This window comes from Neophocaena asiaeorientalis, unplaced genomic scaffold (assembly GCF_003031525.2).
Source record: "Neophocaena asiaeorientalis asiaeorientalis breed wild unplaced genomic scaffold, Neophocaena_asiaeorientalis_V1.1 scaffold223, whole genome shotgun sequence".
NCBI classification, from domain to species: Eukaryota; Metazoa; Chordata; class Mammalia; order Artiodactyla; family Phocoenidae; genus Neophocaena; species Neophocaena asiaeorientalis.
The window spans coordinates 592807-614297 of record NW_020175045.1 but is presented as its reverse complement, the minus strand read 5'-3'; the positions used below and the strand labels follow the sequence as shown (position 1 = coordinate 614297).

At 61.9% G+C, this 21491-nt stretch overlaps 1 protein-coding gene across 1 annotated transcript in view; it reads right to left on the bottom strand.

Moving 5' to 3' along the window:
- Positions 1–2025: 2025 nt before the first annotated feature.
- The window catches only part of RADIL (Rap associating with DIL domain), a 54364-nt gene continuing 34898 nt past the window's right edge, over positions 2026–21491 (bottom strand). The window contains exons 5-14 of the mRNA XM_024763553.1: positions 16353–16513; positions 12432–12544; positions 11551–11788; positions 10717–10889; positions 5872–6022; positions 4695–4885; positions 4227–4578; positions 3152–3291; positions 2654–2793; positions 2026–2214 (exon numbers count right to left, since the gene is read on the bottom strand). Of these exons, the coding sequence (XP_024619321.1) occupies positions 2109–2214; positions 2654–2793; positions 3152–3291; positions 4227–4578; positions 4695–4885; positions 5872–6022; positions 10717–10889; positions 11551–11788; positions 12432–12544; positions 16353–16513 (1765 nt within the window). The 3' untranslated portion in view covers positions 2026–2108. The remainder of the gene's footprint in view (positions 2215–2653; positions 2794–3151; positions 3292–4226; positions 4579–4694; positions 4886–5871; positions 6023–10716; positions 10890–11550; positions 11789–12431; positions 12545–16352; positions 16514–21491) is intronic.

Sequence of the window (21491 nt, the reverse complement as noted above, 5' to 3'; positions counted from 1 at the left end):
CACCCGGCCCACCCGGCCCTGCCTGGCCCTCCGGACTTGGGTCCAGGGAGGCCAGGGTTGAGGATGTGACACCTAGAGAAAATGCTTTTTTTCAATTTGTCAAGATGCCAATTAATGCTCAGCTTTGTTTTTTCACGTCGTTTGTTCAGACGTTTCAAGTTTGGGTCTCAAACGTGCCTACGAACCAGTTTGAGAATACGATTTTGAGGGGACTTTTTTCCCTGCTTCACACGGAGCCAAGGCCGCTCTAGAAACGTTCCCTTACCATTGTCTTTGCAGGGTAGACTTCTGTGGTGGCTGGGAGTCCAGTCCAACGACGCGAGTGCAAATCCGGCGGGGCTGGGCTGTCCCAGGCGTGTCAGCCGCCGCGGCAGAGCCGCCGGGGGCCTCGGAGGCCGTGAGGACACGGGCTGGGCTGCGGCCCGGAGGATGGCGCGCGAGCAGGGCGCACTCACCTGGGCCGGGCGCCCACTGCAGCCGCGCCGAGGGCGGACCAGGGTAGCTGCTTCCAGAGGTTGGGTTCTGTCGGGTTGTCCTCACAGCACTTACTGTAGCGCTGGCCGACTGATGTAGAAAATGACAGTCCCATTGTGCTCCACTTTCCTCGTCTGCAAATGGGGATAATCACAGCGCTGACCCCCGGGAATGAAGTGTGTCCTTCCCTGCAGAGGGCTCAGAGGGCTCGCAGGGCTCTCGGCACCGCTCCCTGCCAGCGAGAAGCGGAGCTCCGAGGTCTTCCCCCCTTCCCTGGGGCCCCAGCCCTTCCCTGCCCGAACTCTGCGGTATGCAAGGGGTTCCCCCCGCCCACTCCATGCAGCTCCGCGGGGGGTGGGGGTGGGGTGGTGCTCGGCAGGCCTCGGGTCAGCTGCCAGCCTCCCTGAACTCGTGCCCTTCTTTCTGTTTAGGGCTTTCAGAATTTGGGGGGGGTTCAATTGCACGTTTTAACTGACTTTTTAAAGTACATTTCATCCAGCGTTTTGGGAACTGCTTCAGGTCAGGTGGAATCCGGACACCTGGTACTGGGCACCCGCAGGCCCGGGCCCCCACCCGCACTCCCTTCTGCGCCCACAGCTGCCCGAGGCCCGGTGCCTGGGACACACCTTCCGGCCGCTGGCCCCTCCACGAGACCCCTTTCCACGTAAAGGGTGTGTCTGCAGCTGCCTGGCCGGGACCCTCTCGTCCCCAGAGTCTCTGTTCCTGTCGAAGAGGAGGACCCCAGCCCAGAGCCCAGGGAGGCGCACACTGCCGAACCTGCCGAAGACAGCCAGCCGGGAGGTGCCCTGCCTGCTACCACTGTGACACCAACACGGCCCTGCACAGGATCAGCGGCCGGTGCAGGAGGCGGGCCCCCCACCAGGGTGAAGCAAAGGCCACCGGGTGGACACCAGCCGGGCCGCAGACTGAGAGCCTGGGACCGGCCAGCCTGGTATTAGGGCCCAGCCATGGCTTTAGCGGCCAGAGAGGACATCAGGAGGGGTGTGAGTCTGAGGGAGGAAGCCTGGATACCCACAGTGGGTCAAGACTCTCACTTTACAACCTTCTGGGGGGTTCCAGACCCCTTCTTTGGGACCGTGCTGAGTGTGGCATCACCGAGGGTGCAGCCCCCTCTGATGGGGGCGGCTCTGGCCCTTTCCCTCGGCGGCCGGGGGCTGTCTGCATCTCCCCCGCTGCTCCTCGTTTGCGGGCAGGGTGGAGGGCAGGCGAGGAACGAGTTAGAGCCATCCCGGCACCCCAGCGAGCCCCGTGTCCCCCCGGGGACTCTCCCGCACTGGCAGGGAGGGAGCAGTTCCTCGGAGGGCACCGCCCCACCTCCAGCAACCCTTCTAGGGGGCCAGCACGGTGCCCACCCAGACTCCACGCCCTGCCAGCCTCTACAATACGAAAGATAGTTTATTGAATCTATACTTTAACACTCAAATCTTCAAACACGAAGGCTCTGTGCCAAGCATCACAACTTAGTGTTATCTGTCATATCAATAAAATAAAATGTACACTAGGGACCGCGGCTAGCGTCCTGTGGGTGACGCAGCCACACCGAACAGTCTGGCAGAAGGGGCCGTAACCTGGGAGCCGCAGGTGTAGGTGCTCGGGCCGCCCCTGCACGGCGCCTAGGGAGGGGGCGTGCGGAAGCGGATCTTCTTGGCCGTTTCCACGTCTGACTTGGCAACCAGAAACCGCACCTTCTTTCCCCCGTGTCGGATCAGATCCACGGCTCTGAAAGCAGAGAAGGGGTGGGGACGGTGTAGAAGAGCCCTCCGGGTGAGGACTCACTGCCGGTCCGGCGGGCAGAGCCTCCTGGAGGTGCTGGGGGGCGACCCAACCCCCCACCCCCCAGCTGTCACCCCAAGTGGACAGTTACAGTCAGCAACCCTGAGCCCCCCGTGCTGTGACAGAGCTTCGGGATCACGGAGCCTGCGCTCTGGCGGCCTGGTCCAGAGCCCGCCCCACCCCAAGGTGCCTGAGCCCCTGCGGGGACTGGTGTGTCATCAGAGGGCCAATGCGGCGGAAGGGCGGGAGGTGGCCATTGGGAGCCAGGCCGGACGGCTGTGCCTCCATTTACTCAGCTCCAACGTCCCAAGGCTGGACGTGGCCTCTCACAGGCCAAGGGGTGGGGGAGGGGGCAGAGGAGGCCACGGGGGGCAAGGCGCGGTACCTCAGGTAGCTGACGCCCACCAGGCTGCTGCCGTTCACCTCCAGGATGCGGTCTCCCAGCGACAGCCGCCCGTCGGAGGCTGCGGGGCTCCCCGGGAGCAGGGTCTGGATGTAGAGCCCTGGGGCGCCCAGGGGTGTGTGCTGGGGGAGAAGCGGAAGCCTCAGAGCTCCGTGGGCCCCTCGCACACAGGGGTCTCCAGGCAGGGCCACCTCCGCCCCTCCCCCGGCCTGGCCCGGTGGGGCTCACTGTATGGTCGTCAGTGTGTCTTCAAGGACAGCGCTGGACACCATCAGAGTCCCCGCAGGCCCAGGACAGACGCCATGAGGCCTGAGGGTGCAGGCGGTGGAAGCAGCTGCTGAGACGCCCCCACCAGCCCCTGGTCCCCAGGGCGTGGGCCTCCGCCCGCCGCCTGCCTGTGACCACCCCAGCTGTGGGCCCGTCTCTGGGAAAGAGGAGGAGCCTGGGGGCCTGCAGGAAGTGGTGGGGCAGCTCACTCACCATCCCGTCGATCAGGCCCATGCCCAGCCCGGAGGGGCCTCGCTCTAGCTCCACCACGAACATGTAGCAGAAGTCGTCCGTGCTGGAGCTGTGGCTGGAAGGGGCTGGAGGGGGCTCGGCCGCCGGGGCCGCACAGTCTCCTGGGCGGGCGAGAAAAATGCAGCGGGGTTAGGTAAGGTCAGGGGCCGGCGGCTCAGTCCTCTGTCCAGACTCTGTCCGGACCCAGGGACATCCTGGCTTGGCTGCTCCAAAGAGACACGTGCTCACAGAGGTCCAGAAAGATGCCCGTCTGGCCAGAAGGGAAAAGCCAGACCCGGACCACCATCAGGGTGACGGGGGTCAGGCCACCCTGTACTGCCCCGGGACACCGGCCCCGCTCAGAGGCCGGGTGCTTCCGGAAGGTTGAGAAGTGGGCTCTGCTTTCCCTCTCCCACCGCACTTCTCAGCGGTGACCCCACGTCTGTCCCTCCGGAGCTGGGGCTCTTTTCAGCTGGGCCTTGCTGCTCCCCACGCTGAGGGTCCTGTGCCCTCTCTCTCCCCACAAGGTCAGTCGTGGCGCCCTGCCGGGGCACCACCCAGGTCGCTGAGAGGTGTCCTGCCTCAGGCCCAGCTCGGTCCCAGTGACCCCTGCCCTCAGGGCACCCTCTAAGCTTGGCGCGAGCACTGAGGACTCACCGGGGGCCGGGCGGGGCTGGGGGATGCTTGCCCTTCGTTGCCCTCCAGCCCGGCCAGCCCAGTGCCCACACGCCCAGGGCTCCACTCCCCCGCCCCGCCCCCCACCAATCCCGCTGGCCTCGCATCGGCTCTGGGGCCCAACACACCTCATGGGGCCATCCTTCCTCTCCCCCGGGCGGAGTGACTCCCCGAGTCCCCAGCTGCCCGGGCCTGAGCCACGCGGTGCCCTCCCCAGCTGCCCCAGGAGCCTGTCCTGTGTCCAGGGCAACAGGCGTTCGTGGGCAACTCTGACAGCCCGGGCCAGACGCGACACCAGGACCCCGCAGGGGAAGGACCCCGAGGCAGTTACCCAGGCGCCAGCAGGGCCAGGACTGGGGTGCGAGCCTGGCTCGGGGCTCACCTTGCGGGGCTGCGCACCCCGGGCCGCTCGGCCCGTTCCTCCTCCCTTCCAGAAGCACTTCCCCACAGGCACTGCTGGCTTCTGGCCAGTCGGGGACAGCGGGCTCCAGGCTGAGCGGGGTGCCGGGAGGCGTGAGCAGGCATGAGGGGTCCCCGTGTGGGTCCCCGGCCTGGGCCCCCCCGCGGCTCACGCGGCCTGGCGGCCTTCCCAGAGGGCCCTGTGCCTGGGGGTCCCCCGCGGAAGGAGGAGCGCGCTCCAAGCCGGCCTCACGGGCTCCCCTGCCGGGGTCCCTGGAAGCCAGGGGGCGGCTCTGGTCCTCAGGGTGGCCCTCGGGGTTGGTGTGTTGCGGGCCCTGGGGGAGGGGGGAAAGAACTCAGCACCAGGCAACCCGATGTGCTGGGAGGACAGAGGGGCCCCCCAAGCCTCCGCGGCCTCGGGAGCCCCCCGCTCCTGCATCCACCCCGGTACCTGGAGACACTCTGGCCGCGCGGGCCTGCCGCCGGGGCTGGGCTTGCTCCGCAGGCTCCACAGGAAGTGGCGGATGTAGAGGAGGTGCTGGTGGAGGCTGTCGTCCAGGCAGTCGGCCTCCAGATCCACCTGGAAGCCCTCGCTCGGCAAAACGATGGGTGGGGGGTTTTCATAGGACTCCAGGACCTCCTCTGCAGGGGCGAGGGCGGCGTGACCCCCCGGCCAGGAGGCAGCTGCCCGGCCACCCCCGCCTGACGCCGTGGGACCCCGGGGACACGGGAGGGGCCGCACAAGCCCGTAGGGCGCTCTCACGCCTCCTGAGTCCCAGCGAGCACCCGGGATGAAGCCCCGGCGCCACCAGTTGGCACTTGGGCCCCACGCCACGACCCCTGCCTGCGGCCCCCGGCTCCCCCGGGCCCACTGCACGCCCCAGCCTGGAGCCCAGCTCACCCGGCCCAGACACCAGCACCCCAGGCCACCACCTGCTCCTGCCGGGCCCCCGCGGCCACGCCGCCTGCACCGCGCACGTGTCACGGGCTGAGCACAGCCTGCCTGAGTGCTGGCCTCCGCACGAGGACACACGCGCCTTCCAGACGGACGGACGACGGCAGCCCCCGCCTTGCTCCCGGCGCCCAGCACAGAGCCCCCTCCCTCCCTCCGCAGAAGGCCTTGAACGGGAACCAGTAAACGGGGCGGGGGACGGCGCTCAGGGCCCAAGCCCCAGGTGACCAGGCGTCGGAAGCCCTACTTCTATCTAGATCTTCCCCCGTCCTTTACTTTCCGTTTTTGCTTGTGTTATAATGTACATACAGCTAATGAGGAGATACAAAACTAACTCATAAAAATATACACACACGTATGTACGTCTGTCCCCACACGTAACACACCCAGGGCAAGATTGCTCAGCGCCATTTCCCGACAGGTTGTGCCATGGCACCCGGTGTGGAGACCCTGCTCTCCTCCTGGTGGCCGTGCACCCAGCGAGGCCCCATGAGGGGCAGTGGGGACCTCTGACCTGAGCCGAGAGCCTGGGGGCAAAGGGGAGCCTCCGCCCTGGGCCGTCTTCCTCCTCGGGTGTCCTGCCCTGTCCCCCGACCTGGGGACCCAGGGACCTGGGGTTCAAGGAGCCCCCGGGCCACACCCGAGTTCTGAGCTCCAGCCGGAGGAGAGGCCTCACCTGACTTGAAGGCTGCGGGGCTGTCCTGGGCACCCGGCTCCCAGGCGCTCATGGGGCCCATGGCCGAGGCCAGCTGGTACTGGGTCAGCAGGCGGTGCAGCTGCGCGGGGCTCAGGGCAGGGAACGCGACCCGCAGGTTCGCCCAGCTCATCTGCTGACGAGAAGGAGCTCCTGGTCAAAGGCCGGGGGCCCAGCCCGCCCCCCAGGGAGGGCCCGCCTTCTGGGAGCTCCGGCGGCAGGGGCCCAGGGCTCCCCGCGCCAGCACCCGCTCCGCCCTGGGGCGTCCGTGCGGGACAGCGAGGTCAGCGAGGCCGAAGTCAAGGCCGGTGCAGGGGGCAGCTCACCCCATGCCTGTGAGCGTCCAGGGCGAGAGCCGGGTCAGGTGGCGGGGGGGCGTTCCCCGGAGAGGCCAGCAGGCACCGCGCCGAGTGCCCTGCCCACCGAACAAGCCCTGTCACACCACCTCGGGGGGCTGAGAAACGGGGCAAGACCACTGGGAGGTCAGGGGGCCGTGAAATAGGACCCCCGCCTCGTACCGTGTGAAGGGAGTCAAGCAGGTCAAAGACCTGCACAAAGGCACAACGGTAGCGTTAGGTGCTGCACGAGACTGGCCTGGCAGCCGGGGGCAGGGAAGGCGCCCTGGCAGAAGACAAACGGCAGGTCGCTGAGTCACCGTCTCCGTCCGTCTTGCCTCCTGGAACCCCTTCCTTCTGCTCTCGAGGAGCTTCCCAGGGAGGCCTGTGCCAGGGGGACGCTGGGGGCCTGGCGTGGGAGAGCGTCCTCAGGCCACTGTCCCCGCCATCAGGCATCAGGACTCCAGGCTCGAGTCGGCCTCGTAGGGAATTTGGGAGGCAGCTCCTGCATTCGCTCCTGAGAAGTCGGGAACCATCCGGACCGCTGACCTCCAGACCCGAGCTGCTCTCCTCCTTCTCTGGAAGCTCAGCGGCGTCTCTGCAATCCTGTGAGCGCGTCTTGGTGCAGGTCTGTCTCAGCCACTGTGCTTTTCACCCACCGGCGGCACCTGCAGTCCGGACACTCGGGTCGAGCGGGCTGGGCAACTGTCTTGGTTTGTCTTCACTCCCTGTTGGCCCAGCCCTCTCTGGCTGCTCGGATGCGGGGCCTCACTTGACTGGTCCCTTAATTTCCTTCTTTCTTCCTTCCTCTCTGTTTCGCCCACCACGTTTGATTTTACTGCCCACATCAAGAGGCCTGCGCGGTGGTTGTCGAGTATCGACACTGAAGGGACAGACAACATCCTAAGCTACGTGGGGAAGTGGGGAGAGCGGCCTCTTCCTGACACCTCCAGCCCAGACACATGCCAGCGCAGGACGGCGTCTGCCCGGAGGTGGTTTTGACTTTCATCCTAGAAGCCACGCTTCGCCACGCCTGTGCTTCTCCGAGATTGGCGTCGGCGGGCGCCCCGACGGCGCTGAGCCGTCCCCCAGCAGGAGCGAACGCCTCTTCCATCTTGCTGGCTCTGCTTCCGGGTGATTTCCCGTACTTTATCTTCCAGCTCTGCTACTGAACGCTGCATCTCTGCTGTCGTAGTTGTAACTTCCAAGAATTCTTTTTGTTCTCTTATTTATAGCATCCTGTTATGTAATGGTTACTGTATCTTCCCTTATCTTTACGACGATACAAATGGTTTTTTAAGTAAGTTTCTCCTCCCCGAATAGTCCGTTTTGAGGGTGGCAAACTACGGCCTGAGGCCTCTTTGCCTCACTCCCTGCCTCTCTCTCCCTCTCCTGGCTGGTTGGCTGTGGAGGCCCAGTGTCAGCATCCTCCATCCTGCCCTGGGCTGTCGCTGGCCGCCCCCTGCTTGGAGGGCACAGGCCCGGGCCTGGTGGGTGAGAGTGCGGGGCTCCAGCAATGGGGGCTCTGCCACCGGGGTGCTCCCTCCTTCAGGGTGAGATCCCGTGTCCCAACCTGGAGACCCTCGGTCTTAAATGCTCTAGAAATAGAGCCCAGTCTTCTGCCAGAGGAAGGAGCGGGCAGCTCCCAGCTCTGCAGGGGGAGGCGCAGCTGAGCAGCTAGCGCACCGCTGCTCCTTCCTCGCTGCGCATTTTGTACTGAAGTACAAACACCACGGAAAACCACAGAAAACCACGCGAACCTGAAGCGCCCAGCTTGGTAACTCAGCGGTCCCCGTGTTTGGCACCAGGGACCGGTTTCGTGGAAGACAATTTTTCCACGGACTGGGCGCCGGGGGGATGGTTTGGGGATGATTCAAGCGCATTACATTTATAGTGCAGTTTATTTCTATTATCATTACATGCTGATATATAACGAAATACTATACAACCCACCGTAATGCAGAATCAGTGGGAGCCCTGGGCTCGTTTTCACCTGCCGCTCACTGATAGGGTTTTGATATGAGTCTGCAAGCGGCTGATTCATTACGGCCTCTGTGCACTCAGACCTCTGTGCTAACGGTCTGCATTTGCGGCCCCTCCCCAGCACCAGCGTCACCACCTGGGATCACCAGGCATGAGATCCTCGTAAGGAGCGTGCCACCCGGATCCCTCGCACGCGCGGTTCACAGCAGGGTTCGCGCTCCTATGAGAATCTGATGCCGCCGCCGGTCCGACAGGAGGCGGAGCTCAGGCGGCAACGCGAGCCCTGGGGAGCGGCTGTAAACACAGCTGGAGCTTCACTCGCTCACCCACCGCTCACCTCCCGCTGTGCGGCCGGCTCCTATCGGGCCACGGACTGCTACTGGTCCATGGCCCGAGGGCTGGGGACCCCTGTGGTAACTGTTCACCAGGGCACACGCCTGTGTGCCAGGCCCAGGGCAAGAGCAGTGCACAGCAGCGCCCCAGGGGGGACCCCATCTCGTCTTCCCCTCTGCAGGTGGATGCCCTGCCCAAGTCTGGGCTCCACACGGTGGCTCGCGGCTGCCCGTGGTGGCCGTGGCTGTGGACGCCGCCACTGCCATGTGGGGCTTCCTGGCTGCACTCACGTCGGCTGGGACTTCACCTGGAGGCGGACGGGGCAGCCGGTCCCCTACGCGGTTCAAACACGGAGCAGCTCCCCAGGGCGTGGGAAGCGGAGTCCACGGGGCCGCCCTGCAAACGCGCTGGCCATCCCCTGGGTGGGTTCCATGTCGCTGCCCGGCAGGAAAGGGCCTGGGTAGCTTGGTCTCGCCGATTACCTGTGACGACCGTGTCGCACAGCAGGTGAGGGAGGCAGGCGAGCTGGTGTCTGTTTCCTGCTGCTGTTCTAACAAACGACCACGAAGGTGGCAGTGAGATCAGCGCGAGCGCAGTCTTACAGTTCTGGGGGTCGGACGTCCAGCACAGGTCGCACGGGCTAGAAGCAAGAGTTGCAGGGCTGTGCTCCTCCCGGCGGCTCCAGGGCAGGATCCGTTTGCCTGTGGTTGTAGGACTGAGGTCCCGTTCCTGTGCTGGCCTCCAGCCGAGGGCCATTCCCAGCTCCTGGAGGCTGCTGTACCCCTTGCCCCGTGGCCCCGTCCTCCACCTTCAGAGCCAGCCCTTTCCTGTCTCTCTGACCCACTCTTCTGCTTCCCTCTTTCTTCTTTTATTCAAGTATAGTTGACTTGCAACGTTCTGTTAGTCACTGGGCTACAGTAAAGTGATTTTATATATATACGACCCTGCTTCGGATTCTTTTCCATTATGGTTTATCATGGGATATTGAACATAGTTCCCTGTGCTGTACAGTAGGACCTTGTTGTTTACCTGTTTTATGTATAGTAGTTTGTATCTGTTAATCCCAAATTCCTAATTTATCTCTCCCCCCACCGCCCGCCTTCCCCTCTGGGAACCATAGGTTTGTTTTCTATGCCTGTGAGTCTGTTTCTGTTTTGTAAATAAATTCATTTGTATCATATTTTTAGATTTCACACAGAAGTCGTATCATATGGTATTTGTCTTTCTCCTTCTCTTTCTGACTTACTTCGCTTAGTATGACAATCTCTAGGTCCACCCATATTGCTGCAAATGGCATTACTTCATTCTTTTTTATGGCTGAGCAGTACTCCATCGCATACGTGTACCGCATCTCCTTAAGCCAGTTGTCTGCTGATGGGCATTTAGGTGGCTTCCGTGTCTTGGCTATTGAAAATAGTGCTGCTATGAACACTGGGGTGCGTGTGTCTTTTCGAATTAGAGTTTTCTCTGGATATATGCCCAGGAGTGGGATTGCTGGATCGTATGGTAGCTCTATCTTTAGTTTTTTGAGGAACCTCCATACCGTTCTCCATAGTGGCTGCACAGTTTACATCCCCACCAACAGTGCAGGAGGCTCCCTACTGTCCACGCCCTCTCCAGCATTTGTTATTTGTAGGCTTTTGAATGGTGGCCGTTCCAACCGGTGTGAGGTGATACCTCACTGTAGTTTCAACTTGCATTTCTCTGATAATCAGCAATGCTGAGCATCTTTCCATGTGCCTTTTGGTCATCTGTATATCTTCTTTGGAGAAATGTCTGTTTAGGTCTTTTGCCCATCTTTTTATTGTGTTGTTTTTTGATATCGAGCTGTATGAGTTGTTTGTAGATTTTGGAAATTAAGCCCTTGTTGGTCTCATCGTTTGCAAATATTTTCCCAGTTTTAAGGACTCGTGTGCTTAGACAGGGCCACCAGGTGCCCCGGGGTGACCTCCCCACATCAGCAGGGCCCCCCGTGGCCACAGCTGCTGGTCAGAGACTAGACACAGACATCCTGGGGCCGTTATCCTGCCTGCAGGTGGGAACAGCTGTGGACTAAGCCACTGCAAGCCCACTGAGCCCCTCCTGGTCTGCAAGCGGCTGACCCCAAGGCGACCGTGCAGGGTGCCGCCCCGTCCTCGCTGCGCCCGCTGCCCCCCACCCTCTGTACCCCTCCCACCTGCACGAGCTGGGCACTGGGCGTGGCCAGCAGGCTGAGTGTGCAGGAAAGCTTCCGGAAGAAGCGCTCTCCAGCCTCGCCAAAGCCGGCATTCCGTGTCCACTCCAGGAGCTGCTGCAGGCGGGCACAGGCCTGGACGCCTCTGGGCCAGTGGAAGCAACTCAGAGAGGGCCCTGGGAATGGAGGGAGGGAACGAGGGTGATGCCGGGCAGTCCTCGCAGGACAGGCATGCTGCCCGCCACCCCCCACCCCGAGGGAGCCAGGCCAGGCTGGGCCCTTTTTTACCAGGCCTCTGGACAGACGGAAGACCTTACGTCAGTTTCTAAGACAACTACCTGCTTCCAGACCCCTCTCTGGGCATGGGTGGGTGGGTATGGAGGTGGGAGGTGAAGGTGGCAGGGCAGGGAGGGGCGGTGACAGCCACGCGACCCCAAGTGCAGAGGGCCACAGTCCAGGCTTCGCACGTGCTGTGGGCTGGCCCCGCTCTCCCTGCCCCGCACCCCAGCACTGCCTCGGCCCTGAGCGCTGGGCAGGGCGATGGAGGAGATCTGGGTGGCAGTGAGGCAGGGTCAAAGGCCACGTCACTTCCCTGAGCCTGCTGCCTCCTCGCTCACAGGGGCCCCAGGCCACACGGGGATAAAATAAACCAGGAAAGGCCAGCGGGGCCCTGTGCAGACACGGACAGGCGTCTCCCGCTCCCACGGGGACAGGCTCTGCAGCACATCCTCCCCTCGCGGCACCCGCCCAGACCCCACAGAGCGGGACGGCTCAGCCCGCTGGTCTCCGGAAGGACACGCTCAGCGGCCCTGCGGGCTGTCTGCCCCGGACCCTCACCCTTGTCCAGGAGCTGGTTGAAGAGCAGCGTGCCGGAGAAGAAGAAGAGGTAGGCCAGCACCTGGGCGGCGATCTCGGGGTGCACCTGCAGCGGCCGCAGGAGGTCCAGGGTGGCCTGGTAGATGGACACGATGCGGTGCAGCTCCTCGGGCAGCTGAGGGGCCGAGCACCAGCTCTCGCGGCACTCCAGCTGGAAGGGGGGGCACTCCAGCAGGGCCGGGAGGCACACGTACAGGGACTGGGGGCGAGAGGAAAACACCGGCTGCTGTGGGCAGGGGCCCCGGGCCCGACCCATCCCGCTCACGCCTCGGCCAGACCACGTGTGTCAGCGACCCACGTGTGAGCGCCGGGCTCAGCCAGCGGGAGCCGCGGCGGGGAGGGGGGTCAGTAAAGCTCCCAGTGAAGGCGCAGATGACACGGGCTGCAGGGGCTCTGGCAAAGGGGCCGGACAGCACCCAGAGGACCTTGAGGGCAGGGGGCTTCGCCCTCTTCTTATCAGAAGGGTTTTACTGGACGGAGTGGGAGCGAGTGAGCCCCACTGACCCAAGGACACGGCAGAGCCCCGGGGTCCCCCGCTCGGCTCTGAGTCCCGAGACATGGCCGCACGGCTGCCCCCACCAGCATTAGGGACGGCGCGGGCAGGGGAGCCGGGGCCACGGCAGCCGGAACCACCGCACGGCTGTCCCGCTGTCTAAGCCGCCTCCCCAGAGCAGCCGGCCCCGTCTCGCTCGCTCGCTGGCCCCACGCTGGGGCAGAGGACTCGCTCGATGAGAGCAACAGCAGGTGAGGGGACCAGGGGCCCGAGGCCGGGGTCCGGGCGGGCAGAGGCGGCCAGGCCGGCAGCCAGGTCCCCCGGGAGAACGCGCACGCAGAGGCTGTACCTTGGAGACGTAGTACACGCACTGCTGGAAGGCATACAGGATGACCTCCTCCAGCACTGCCATGGCCTCCTCACTGGCCGTGAGGGTGCAGGAGAACAGGGACTCCTTCGAGCCTGCGGGGGAATGTGGCGCCGTCACTGCAGGGCCAGGGGAGGGGGGACTCGGGCAGGAACCTTCTGGAACTGCCGCGAGTTCAAACCCCCACCCGACGCCTCCTGAGGGCTCCGCCCAGCACCCTCCTCTTGGGTTTGGAAAACGTGACAAACTGAGGTGCTGGCTGAGGTGGCCAGGACCCCAGGCCCCGAGCTTCCAAGCCCATGGACACCAACTCGATACCAAGCGCAGCAGACGCTCGCACGCCAGCAGCTTCCGGATACGGGTCAGGACCAAGTGCCCAGCGCTGGCAGATCCTGGCCCGCAGGTCACTTCTCACTCGGGATACAGGTCAAAGGACACCTGCCCAGAGGTCCTAAGGAGGCCGTCAAGACACTTTCCCGAGAAGCCCAGATGGCCCTCGTGCCCCGTTCCCCCCAACTAGCGCCCCCCAGGGAAGACACTGCCGTGTCTCAGGCACAGAGCGGAGACCCTGGGCCCTCAGTACCTCGGGGGACGGGCCCTTGGCACAACAGGCCGGGGGATGGGCCTCCCAGGCTGGGCAGTGGCCAGGGGGCTGCCGCTGCAGCTGGGACTGGGGGGTGTGAGCGACGCCAGGTGACTCCCTCCCCCTGGGTGGGGCTCCCGTACGGCCAAGAGGCCAGGCTGGCCACGGGGTCCCCAAGACCAGGGGCCCAACAGGGAGGGGCCATGCCGAGGGGCCCTCCCGAAGTCGGGAGGCATGAGGTGCCTGGTGCCAGCGGCCCCAGTGGCACTTGGGGAGGGACCGGACGGGACGCCCGCCTCCGTCCTTCGCTCGCTCGGCCCCTCGCTTCTCTTGACGAGGACGGAAGGCCGGCGGCAAGGCTTTCCTGCACTGCCGGTCCCGTGCGGCCTCTTGCTTAATGCACAGAGTGGGCCCCACGTCTGGGGACCTCCTTTCAGGGAGGGAGGGAGGCCGGGAATCGCCCTGAGCGCTAAGCTGGGCCTCCCAGGAGCACAGGGACGGGGCCGCCCGGCTACTGGGCCAACGGAAACGGTGTGCGCGTCCGTCAGAGACCCGCCCTGCAGACGCCAGCATGGCCCATCGAGGGCTCGGGGCTCCCTGACCCCTCCCAGGGCTCACACCCCAGAACCCTCCCGACCAGGAAGCCGGAGGCCTGCGGGGCCTCCCCAGGGCCCTTCCCGGAGGAGCCCGGCAGGGTCTGGCTGCTCCCTGCAGCCCCCCTGGGCTTTGGGGGAGAAGCCAATCGGGTGACTGCAGGGGCCGCAGGCTCTGATGGCGCCAGCTTGTCTGAGAAGGAGACCTACGCCCCTCATGTGGGCCCGGGGGCTCTGGAGAGAGGGAGGAGGGGACGGACAGAAGCAGGAGGCTGGGGGTCCACAGAGCACAACCCCGGGCGGCTCCCAGCAGACGCCGCAGAAACACCCTGAAACCCTCCTAGCCGCGGCGCGGGCTCTGCTGGGGTTTCCGACTCAGCTGACGCCCGCACGCGCCTGTCAGAGGACCCGGGCCTTGTCCCCCCTCCCTCCCGAGGCCCCGGGGTGGAGGACCGCCCCCTGGGACCCCACAGTCCGCAGGCGCTGAGGCAGAGCCTCAAAGCCTTACAGGAGAACTTTAAATGAATTAAATAAACGTCCCCCCTGATGGGCTAATCTTTTATCTTCCCCTGTGAACGGGCTTCCTGGATAAGAGCTTCAGACAGAAAAGGTTGTTTGGGGAAGAAAAAGCTCTTTTTCCAGTTTTCAGGACATGACACATCTCTGTTTTTAGAATTCTTCCCACAGATATTTCCTGCTGAAGGTCAGGAGGCCAAACACGCCAACTCTGACCTTCCCTTCGCCCCCTGGTTGATGGTTTTTTCCTCTGAGCTCTCCGGAGCCTGCACCACCCTGGACGTTGTTTCCGGGACGCTCAGGCCCTGCTGTGGCTTCCCCAGCCCTTGTGGTCCCCGGGGCGGGCAGAGGTGGGACCCCAGCCGTCCACACACTCACTCTCCCAACGTCGACTGGGCTACACGACATCTGGGCCTTGGACCAAGAATATCTTCCTAAGAGCAGAGCCCCCCAGCAGCTTCTTCCATGAAAATCAGCCTGACGCAGGGTCCCTGTGAAGGATACACTAACCCCAGGCCTGCAGCCTCTCAACACAGCGTCTGAAATATGTCCAGACAAGGAGGGGCACCGGCGGGACTCGCCTGTGAGCACTGTGCCCCAAGTCGGGGTGACGGGGTGCCGTCTCCGACCTGTGCCGGCCTCCTGGCTTCCGCACGGAAGGCCCAGCCAGAGGCCGGGTGCTCGCCGGCCGACGCCACGTGCACAAGAGCCCCCTCCACTCAGAGCCCGCTGAGCGCTGCGGCCTCAGTCCTGGGGGGCTGGAGGCCACCCCCCCCAAAAGGAGCTCAGCAGGGTCTGGGGAGAGGTGACCGGAAGCCTCTGCAGGCGCTGGATTCCAGCAGCACCAGGCACGGGGTGGGCCCAGGCCGCTGCGCAGAGCGAGGCTCGCTGGCGACGGAGACTCGGGAGGTGTAGTCCTCGCGTCACGTTCGGGGGAATGGTGGGTGACAGTCTGCGTCCAACCCAGGCCCGGTGGACAGACAGCAGCTGCCCCATCCTGGGGGTCTACTGGACGGTGTTCACAATGTCTGCCCAAGGGGGACAAGGGAGGGAGTGACAGGCCAGCGGACCTGCAACGAATGACCACTGGAGCACGGAGGAGACACTGCTTCTGACACGTATCCACGGAGGCCCTGAGAGCCCAAGACAGTCCCCACCGCCCCTTCCCTGGGAAGTCGGGGGGAGAAAAGACTCAGAAACCACAACTGACGAGAGGAAGGTAGGCGGACCCCGTCTCCCCAGGCCTGGCCGGGACGCCCCAGGGCCTCGGCCCCGCCACCCCGTCTCCGAAGCCAGCGGCCAACTGAGCGCAGAGTGGGACAGCCGGCCCCCGGGCAGACCAGCCCCCTCGCCGGCAGTGGCCATGAGCCCCTCCCCTAGGAACCTAGCCGGTTGGCATCGGGGGAACCAGCAGGGCCCAGGGCCTCAGGCCGACTGTGAGCCTGTGTCCCGGGAGACATGGCCGCGCCTGTCCTGCCGCGCGGCCTCCCCACGGCTCCCCGAGGCAGGCAGGCCCCCGGGGCGGGGGCGCACGCCCGCTCGGACAGGAGTGAGCGAAGCGGGCGGCTCTGTCCTCGCAGGGCAGAGTGAGGCCGCACGGGGCGAAACCGAGCCCCTGGTCCCCGGCCACCACACCCGGTCCCGCTGCATGCAGCCCCGCTGCTCCGTCCCGGCTCCGTGCCAGGACCCGCTGCGGCCCCATCAGACACGCGCCAGCTGACATCTCACACCCCCTCAGGGCCTGGCCGCACGCCACCTCCTCCACGAAGCCCTCCTAGACCGCCCCAGTCAGAGTCACTCTCTCACTGAGCGTTTTCAGCGCTTTATGCTGCGTTGCATCAGCTCTATGAGGCACGTTTTCCTACGTTTTAGTCTCTGAAGTCAACACGTGTCACACAGTCTCGTAACTCTCACGAGCAACGCGCCTCCTTTCTGAGACTGCGGTGCGTTCTGGGGGGGCTGGCGGCCAAGGGCTGACAGAATGCAGTGAGTGACCTGCGTCTCCCGGGCCTCCCCCAGTGGGGCTGCGTGAAATGACGGGGACAGAGAGCGCGGACGCGTCACGGACGAGAGGCACCAGCTTACAGCCCGACCGGCAGGTCGCCTCCCTCTTTGGGGACGCCCCCGACACCCATCTCTGCTCTGGGGGCCACCTCTCCCCTGAGACGGCCCGGGGACGCTCACCACCTGGGAGCAGCAGCACGGCCATACCTGTGACGTCCAGGTCCTCCTCCAGGCTCTGCATGTAGAGTGGGCACTTCTGCTGGATAAAGTACAGAAGCTCAACCGAGTTGGACATCCAGAAGATGATGTGCTGCAGGTCCGGAACCAGGCCCGCCATGGTGAAGCTGGCCGGGGAGAGGGGCTCCTGGCTGCCAAGACAGAGACCAAGAGTCGCGCCGAACCCGCCGCGCTCTGTGCGTGAGAACAGCGGACGCTCAAAATACCCACCACGATCTGTCAGCCTGCCAGCGTCAGGCTGGGGACTGGATTCAGATCCATAACCCGTTAGAGGCACGTCGCCTACAAACCCTCACAGGAAGGACCGCCCAAGGCCACGCTGGAAAAGGACTCTGGCAAATGGCTTTTTTTCACATCTTCTCTTTGAGAATCAGAGAACAGAGCGGCTGTGACCGTTCGGACGAGCAACAGGAATTGCCCCTCGTACTCGAGAGCAAGAGAGACGAGGGCGGGTGTCTTAAGTGAGGAACGTAACTAACAGAGGAAGCAAGCAGAGGCGCAACGGCTTGGGCTGGTGATCGGACAAGGGCAGCTAAGTGCTACCGCATCCCGGCAGGAGGCGGAAGACGACGGCTAAGGCAGCGTCAGGAGGCAGGGATCGCGGGCACTACTGGAAGACTCAGAGATACCGTTAGGAAACCCACAAACGACCCCACTCACGGGGGCTGCCTGGCCGTGTCTGGGGCCGCGCGGCGGGCAGAGGAGAGGGGCGGGAGGGGCTCCCAGGCTGCGGCACGGAGCTAGGCCCTTCCCGGCCCTCCAACCCCATCCCACCCTGGGGGACGGCCACCTGGGGTAGAGGGCCCGTGGCACTCCCTTTCCAGGGGACACTGGGCACGTGGGGGCCGCCTGCCTCCCTCGACGGCAGCCTGCGAGGTCAGCTCCGCCCATCTCAAGCCCCTCCTCCCGCGTCTCCCGGGCCCCAGCCACCAGCATCCAGGACCTGGTGTCCGAGTCGCCCGCAATGTGACTGAAGCACCGCGCTGTCCTCACCAGCCTCCTGGGGAGGCCGAGGGGCGGGTGCGGCGAGCAGAGCTCTGGGCGATTCCTCCCTCTAAATGCCAGTCGGTGTCTCGCCGGCACGGTTCCTCATCCCGGCAGCCAGCCCGTCGGTGGGCTGTGCATTCTGAGAGCATCCTCACACCGGAGGGTCCCTGACCACACCTACCAGGTGCTCTGACAGGTGAGCAGAGATCCACTGACAAGCAAATCAAACCACCCAGAGGTAACTGGGTCTGTCTGGCGGTGACGCTGGGCTGTGCCTCTTACTGGCGGATTCCGGGGGGCACGGCGGGCGTCTGCGGGCATCGCGCGAGAACGGCGCTGTCCCTAGGCTCTTCATCCTGCCTGGAGGGCTTGCCGGCGCCCGGAGCAGCTCAGGGACTACGGCTGTTGCAGTGACCGTCGTGCGGGGGGCTCCTGGCGATCAGGCCCACGGGAAAAGCCGAGGGGCCATATCAGCGGCAGGGCTGGTGCGGAAGTGTCGGGCGGGCTGCAGCCTCGGCCTCCTCCACGCCCCACGGGCCTCGGGCTCCCTTCCCCACGTTCTCCTTGGGCCTGCACTTGGCTGCTCTCTCTGGCGTAACTTCACTTTTGTCCACAGACAGCATGACCCCCCCTGTCCTGCTCCTGGAGAGGGACAGGTTTCAGACGCGTCTCCTTGTTTCCACTGCTTATCTTGTTCCTCTCGTCCGCTCTCCTCGCTGGTTGAATTACACACACACGTGCACGCACGAAGAGCTTTATGTCGTCAAAAAAGGATGAATCTGCTCGTCAGAGCCTAGCCCCATTTTGTTTTCAACATTTATTGCCCTTCTCCATTCCGCCCAGAACTCAACGGGACAGACAGGCAGGCCTGCACGGAAAAACAGTCCACCAGCTACTGCCAAGTGGAGCTTTGGTGTTGGGTCCCGGCGAGGTCAGCGCTGAGGACGCGCCACCGGCCAGCCCTGCCATACCGTGGGGCACAAACAAGGCGCGGCGGCCTGGCCCACCCGTCCGGGCAAGCACCGAGTAGGCACGACGATTTCAGGGACGTGACACCAAAGGCAATAAAAACACCAATAGACACGCGGCGTTACGTCAAACGGAAAGGGTTCTGTGCAGCAAAGGAAACCATTAACAGAACAAGAAGGCAACCCACGGGATGGGAGAAAACATTTGCAAACCACATATCAGATAAGGGGTGAACTTCCCAATACACATAAGGAATTCCTACAACTCAAAAGCAGAAACAAAAACACACAAAGAAAGCAAACCACGAAAAACCCTATTAAAAATGCGCTGAAGACTTGAGTAGATATGTCTCCAAAGTAGACAGCCAGCCGGAGGAGCGTGAAAAGGTTCTCAACATACATAATCAACAGGGAAATGCAAGTCAAAACACAAGCAGCTGCCACCCCACACCTGTCATGGTTTCATGAAAAAGACCAGAGTCAACAAGTATGGGTGACGATGTGGAAAAATCAGAACCCTTGTGCACTGCTGGTAGGAATGCAAACTGGTGCAGCCACTGTGGAAAACAGTGTGGAGGTTCCTCAAAAAACTAAAAGTAGAACTACCTTATGATCCAGCAATTCCACTTCCTGGTGTTTATCCAAAAGAATTGAAATCAGGATCTCCAAGAAATATTAGCACCCCAGTGTTCACTGCAGCACTACTCATAGTATCCGAGACGTGGAATCAAACGCAAGGTCTACCGACGAATGAATGAATAAAGAAAATCTGGTTTATAACACAATGGATCATTATCCACCATTAAATAAAGAAGGAGGGCTTCCCTGGTGGCGCAGTGGTTGAGAGTCCGCCCGCCGATGCAGGGGACGCGGGTTCGTGCCCCGGTCCGGGAGGATCCCACGTGCCGCGGAGCGGCTGGGCCCGTGAGCCGTGGCCGCTGAGCCTGCGCGTCCGGAGCCTGTGCTCCGCAACGGGAGAGGCCACGACAGGGAGAGGCCCGCGTACCGCAAAAAAATAAAGAAGGAAATCCTGCAACAACACGGATGAACCCTGAAGACACGATGCTCAGTGAAATAAGCCAATCACAGAAGGACACGTACTGTGTGACTCCACTTACATGAGGGACCCAAAACAGTCCAACTCACAGAATCAGCGAGCAGAGGGGCGGCTGCCAGGGGTGGGGGCAGGAGGGCAGACAAGAGAAACTGCTCATCGAGGAGCGTAAAGTCTCAATTATGCAGGATGAGCGAGTTCTAGAGACCTGCTGTACGACAGCGCACCTACGGTTAACGAGGCTGTACTGCACACGTAAAAGTTTAAGAGCAGAGCTTTCATGTTAAATGTTCTCATAAACCAAATCCAATCAATGACGTTCTGATATAAATTTTAAAAAAATCATCTGGGGGACTTCCCTGGTGGTCCAGCGGTTAAGACTGCGCTTCCATGGCAGGGGGCGCGGATTCGATCCCTGGTCGGGGAACTGATCCCTCATGACACGTGATGCGGCCAAAACGTTTTTTAAAATAAAAATAAAGATCATCTGGGACACCTGTACAAGGGAAATTATTGCTCTTCTATATGACTTATTATTAATAATATATTATTATGATTACTGAAAATAAAATTTAAAACATTTTTGTTAGTAAATAGAAAAATGAAAAAATTTCAAAAAACTTTCTAAACAATTCACGAGTCAAAGAAGAAATTAAAACAGAAATTATGCAAGGGTAAGGAAATAATAAAGAGGTAAATGGAACAGAAATCAAAGAAAAGGTAAACAGAAACAACAAAATTGGTTCTTTTAAACAGATGATAACAGACAAATGCCTGGGAAGATAAATCAAAGGGGGTGGGGAGAGAAAAAATAGGAACACAACAGGAATTAAATAAGGCGATATCACTGCAAATATATTACAGATGAAAGAAGTCCTCCAAGAATATAACAAACAATTTTATTCCAATAACTTTGAAAACACAGGCAATAGATAATTTCCTAGGAAAGCAAAACTTACCAAAATCAACACAAGAAGAAACAGAAAACTAAACAAACCATAAACATTAAAGAAATGGAATCAGCAAACACAGGCGCCGCCCAGACGCTCTTCTGGGCCGCTTCCAGGAAACCTCTGCGGCCCAGAGTCCTCACCCTCTGAGACAAATCGACTCAGAGAACTGAAAGCAGAGAAGGCGGCCCAATTCATTTCTGAGAACCTTGCCAATAAAATCAGACAAGGACAACACAAAACAATAAATGAATTCACAGGCCAGTTCTACTTATGAATTCAGATGGGAAAATCCTAAAGTATCAACAAACCGCATCTCACCTCGCTAATGACAAAATCAATAGTTATGAGAGGTTCGATCCCGGGAATCCAATCACGGTTCAGAAAACCTCCTGATGTAGGACCCACACTCAGATTCAAGGGGAAAATGTGTGACGATCACAGACGCGGAAAAAGCATTCAGGAAGAGTTAACGGCCACTTACCATGTTAAAAGAAGCACACAAGAAAGAAGCACACAAGAAAGACCTGGAGCTAACGGGGCAAAACGTGAATCATGTTAAATCCAGGTGTGGGTTCAGGGGTAGCTGATACACTCTGTGCTCTTCTGTATTTTGAAAGTGATTCATAATTTTTTTTAAAAAAAAGCATTCGCTGGGATGGAGCCAGGGCTGTTTTTAGGCCCTAATGACACAAGGAGCTGCTGAAGGAGGGGCTGTTTCCTCCTGTCTAAGGGCCAAGGCCCCAGCAGACAGGCACCGGTGGGAGGATGCGCTCGAGGGCGAGGGCCGGGTTCTCCTGAGGACTCCTCCCTCCAGGCCCGCCTCACCCTGGGGACGAGGCAGAGCCGGGGGTGAGGCTGGCTCCCTCGCGGACTTCCCCTGCCGTGTGGAACCTGAAGGATGCAGGGCTTCTCCGAGCTGCCTGGGCCTCAGCTGGTCCCTCCATGCCGGGCCAGCTGTAGGCTGTCTTCCGTGGGGCCCCCCGCCCGGGGCCTGGCCTGTAACAGCACCCCGCTACCCACTACCCTCGAGCAGGGCGGCAGCCAACAGAGCACATTCGTGAGCGACGGGGATTCTGCTCCACTCAGCCCGGCGGGAGCTTCGCTGCTCAGACCCCGGCTTCCCGTCTCTGAGCCTCTAGTTCCTTGC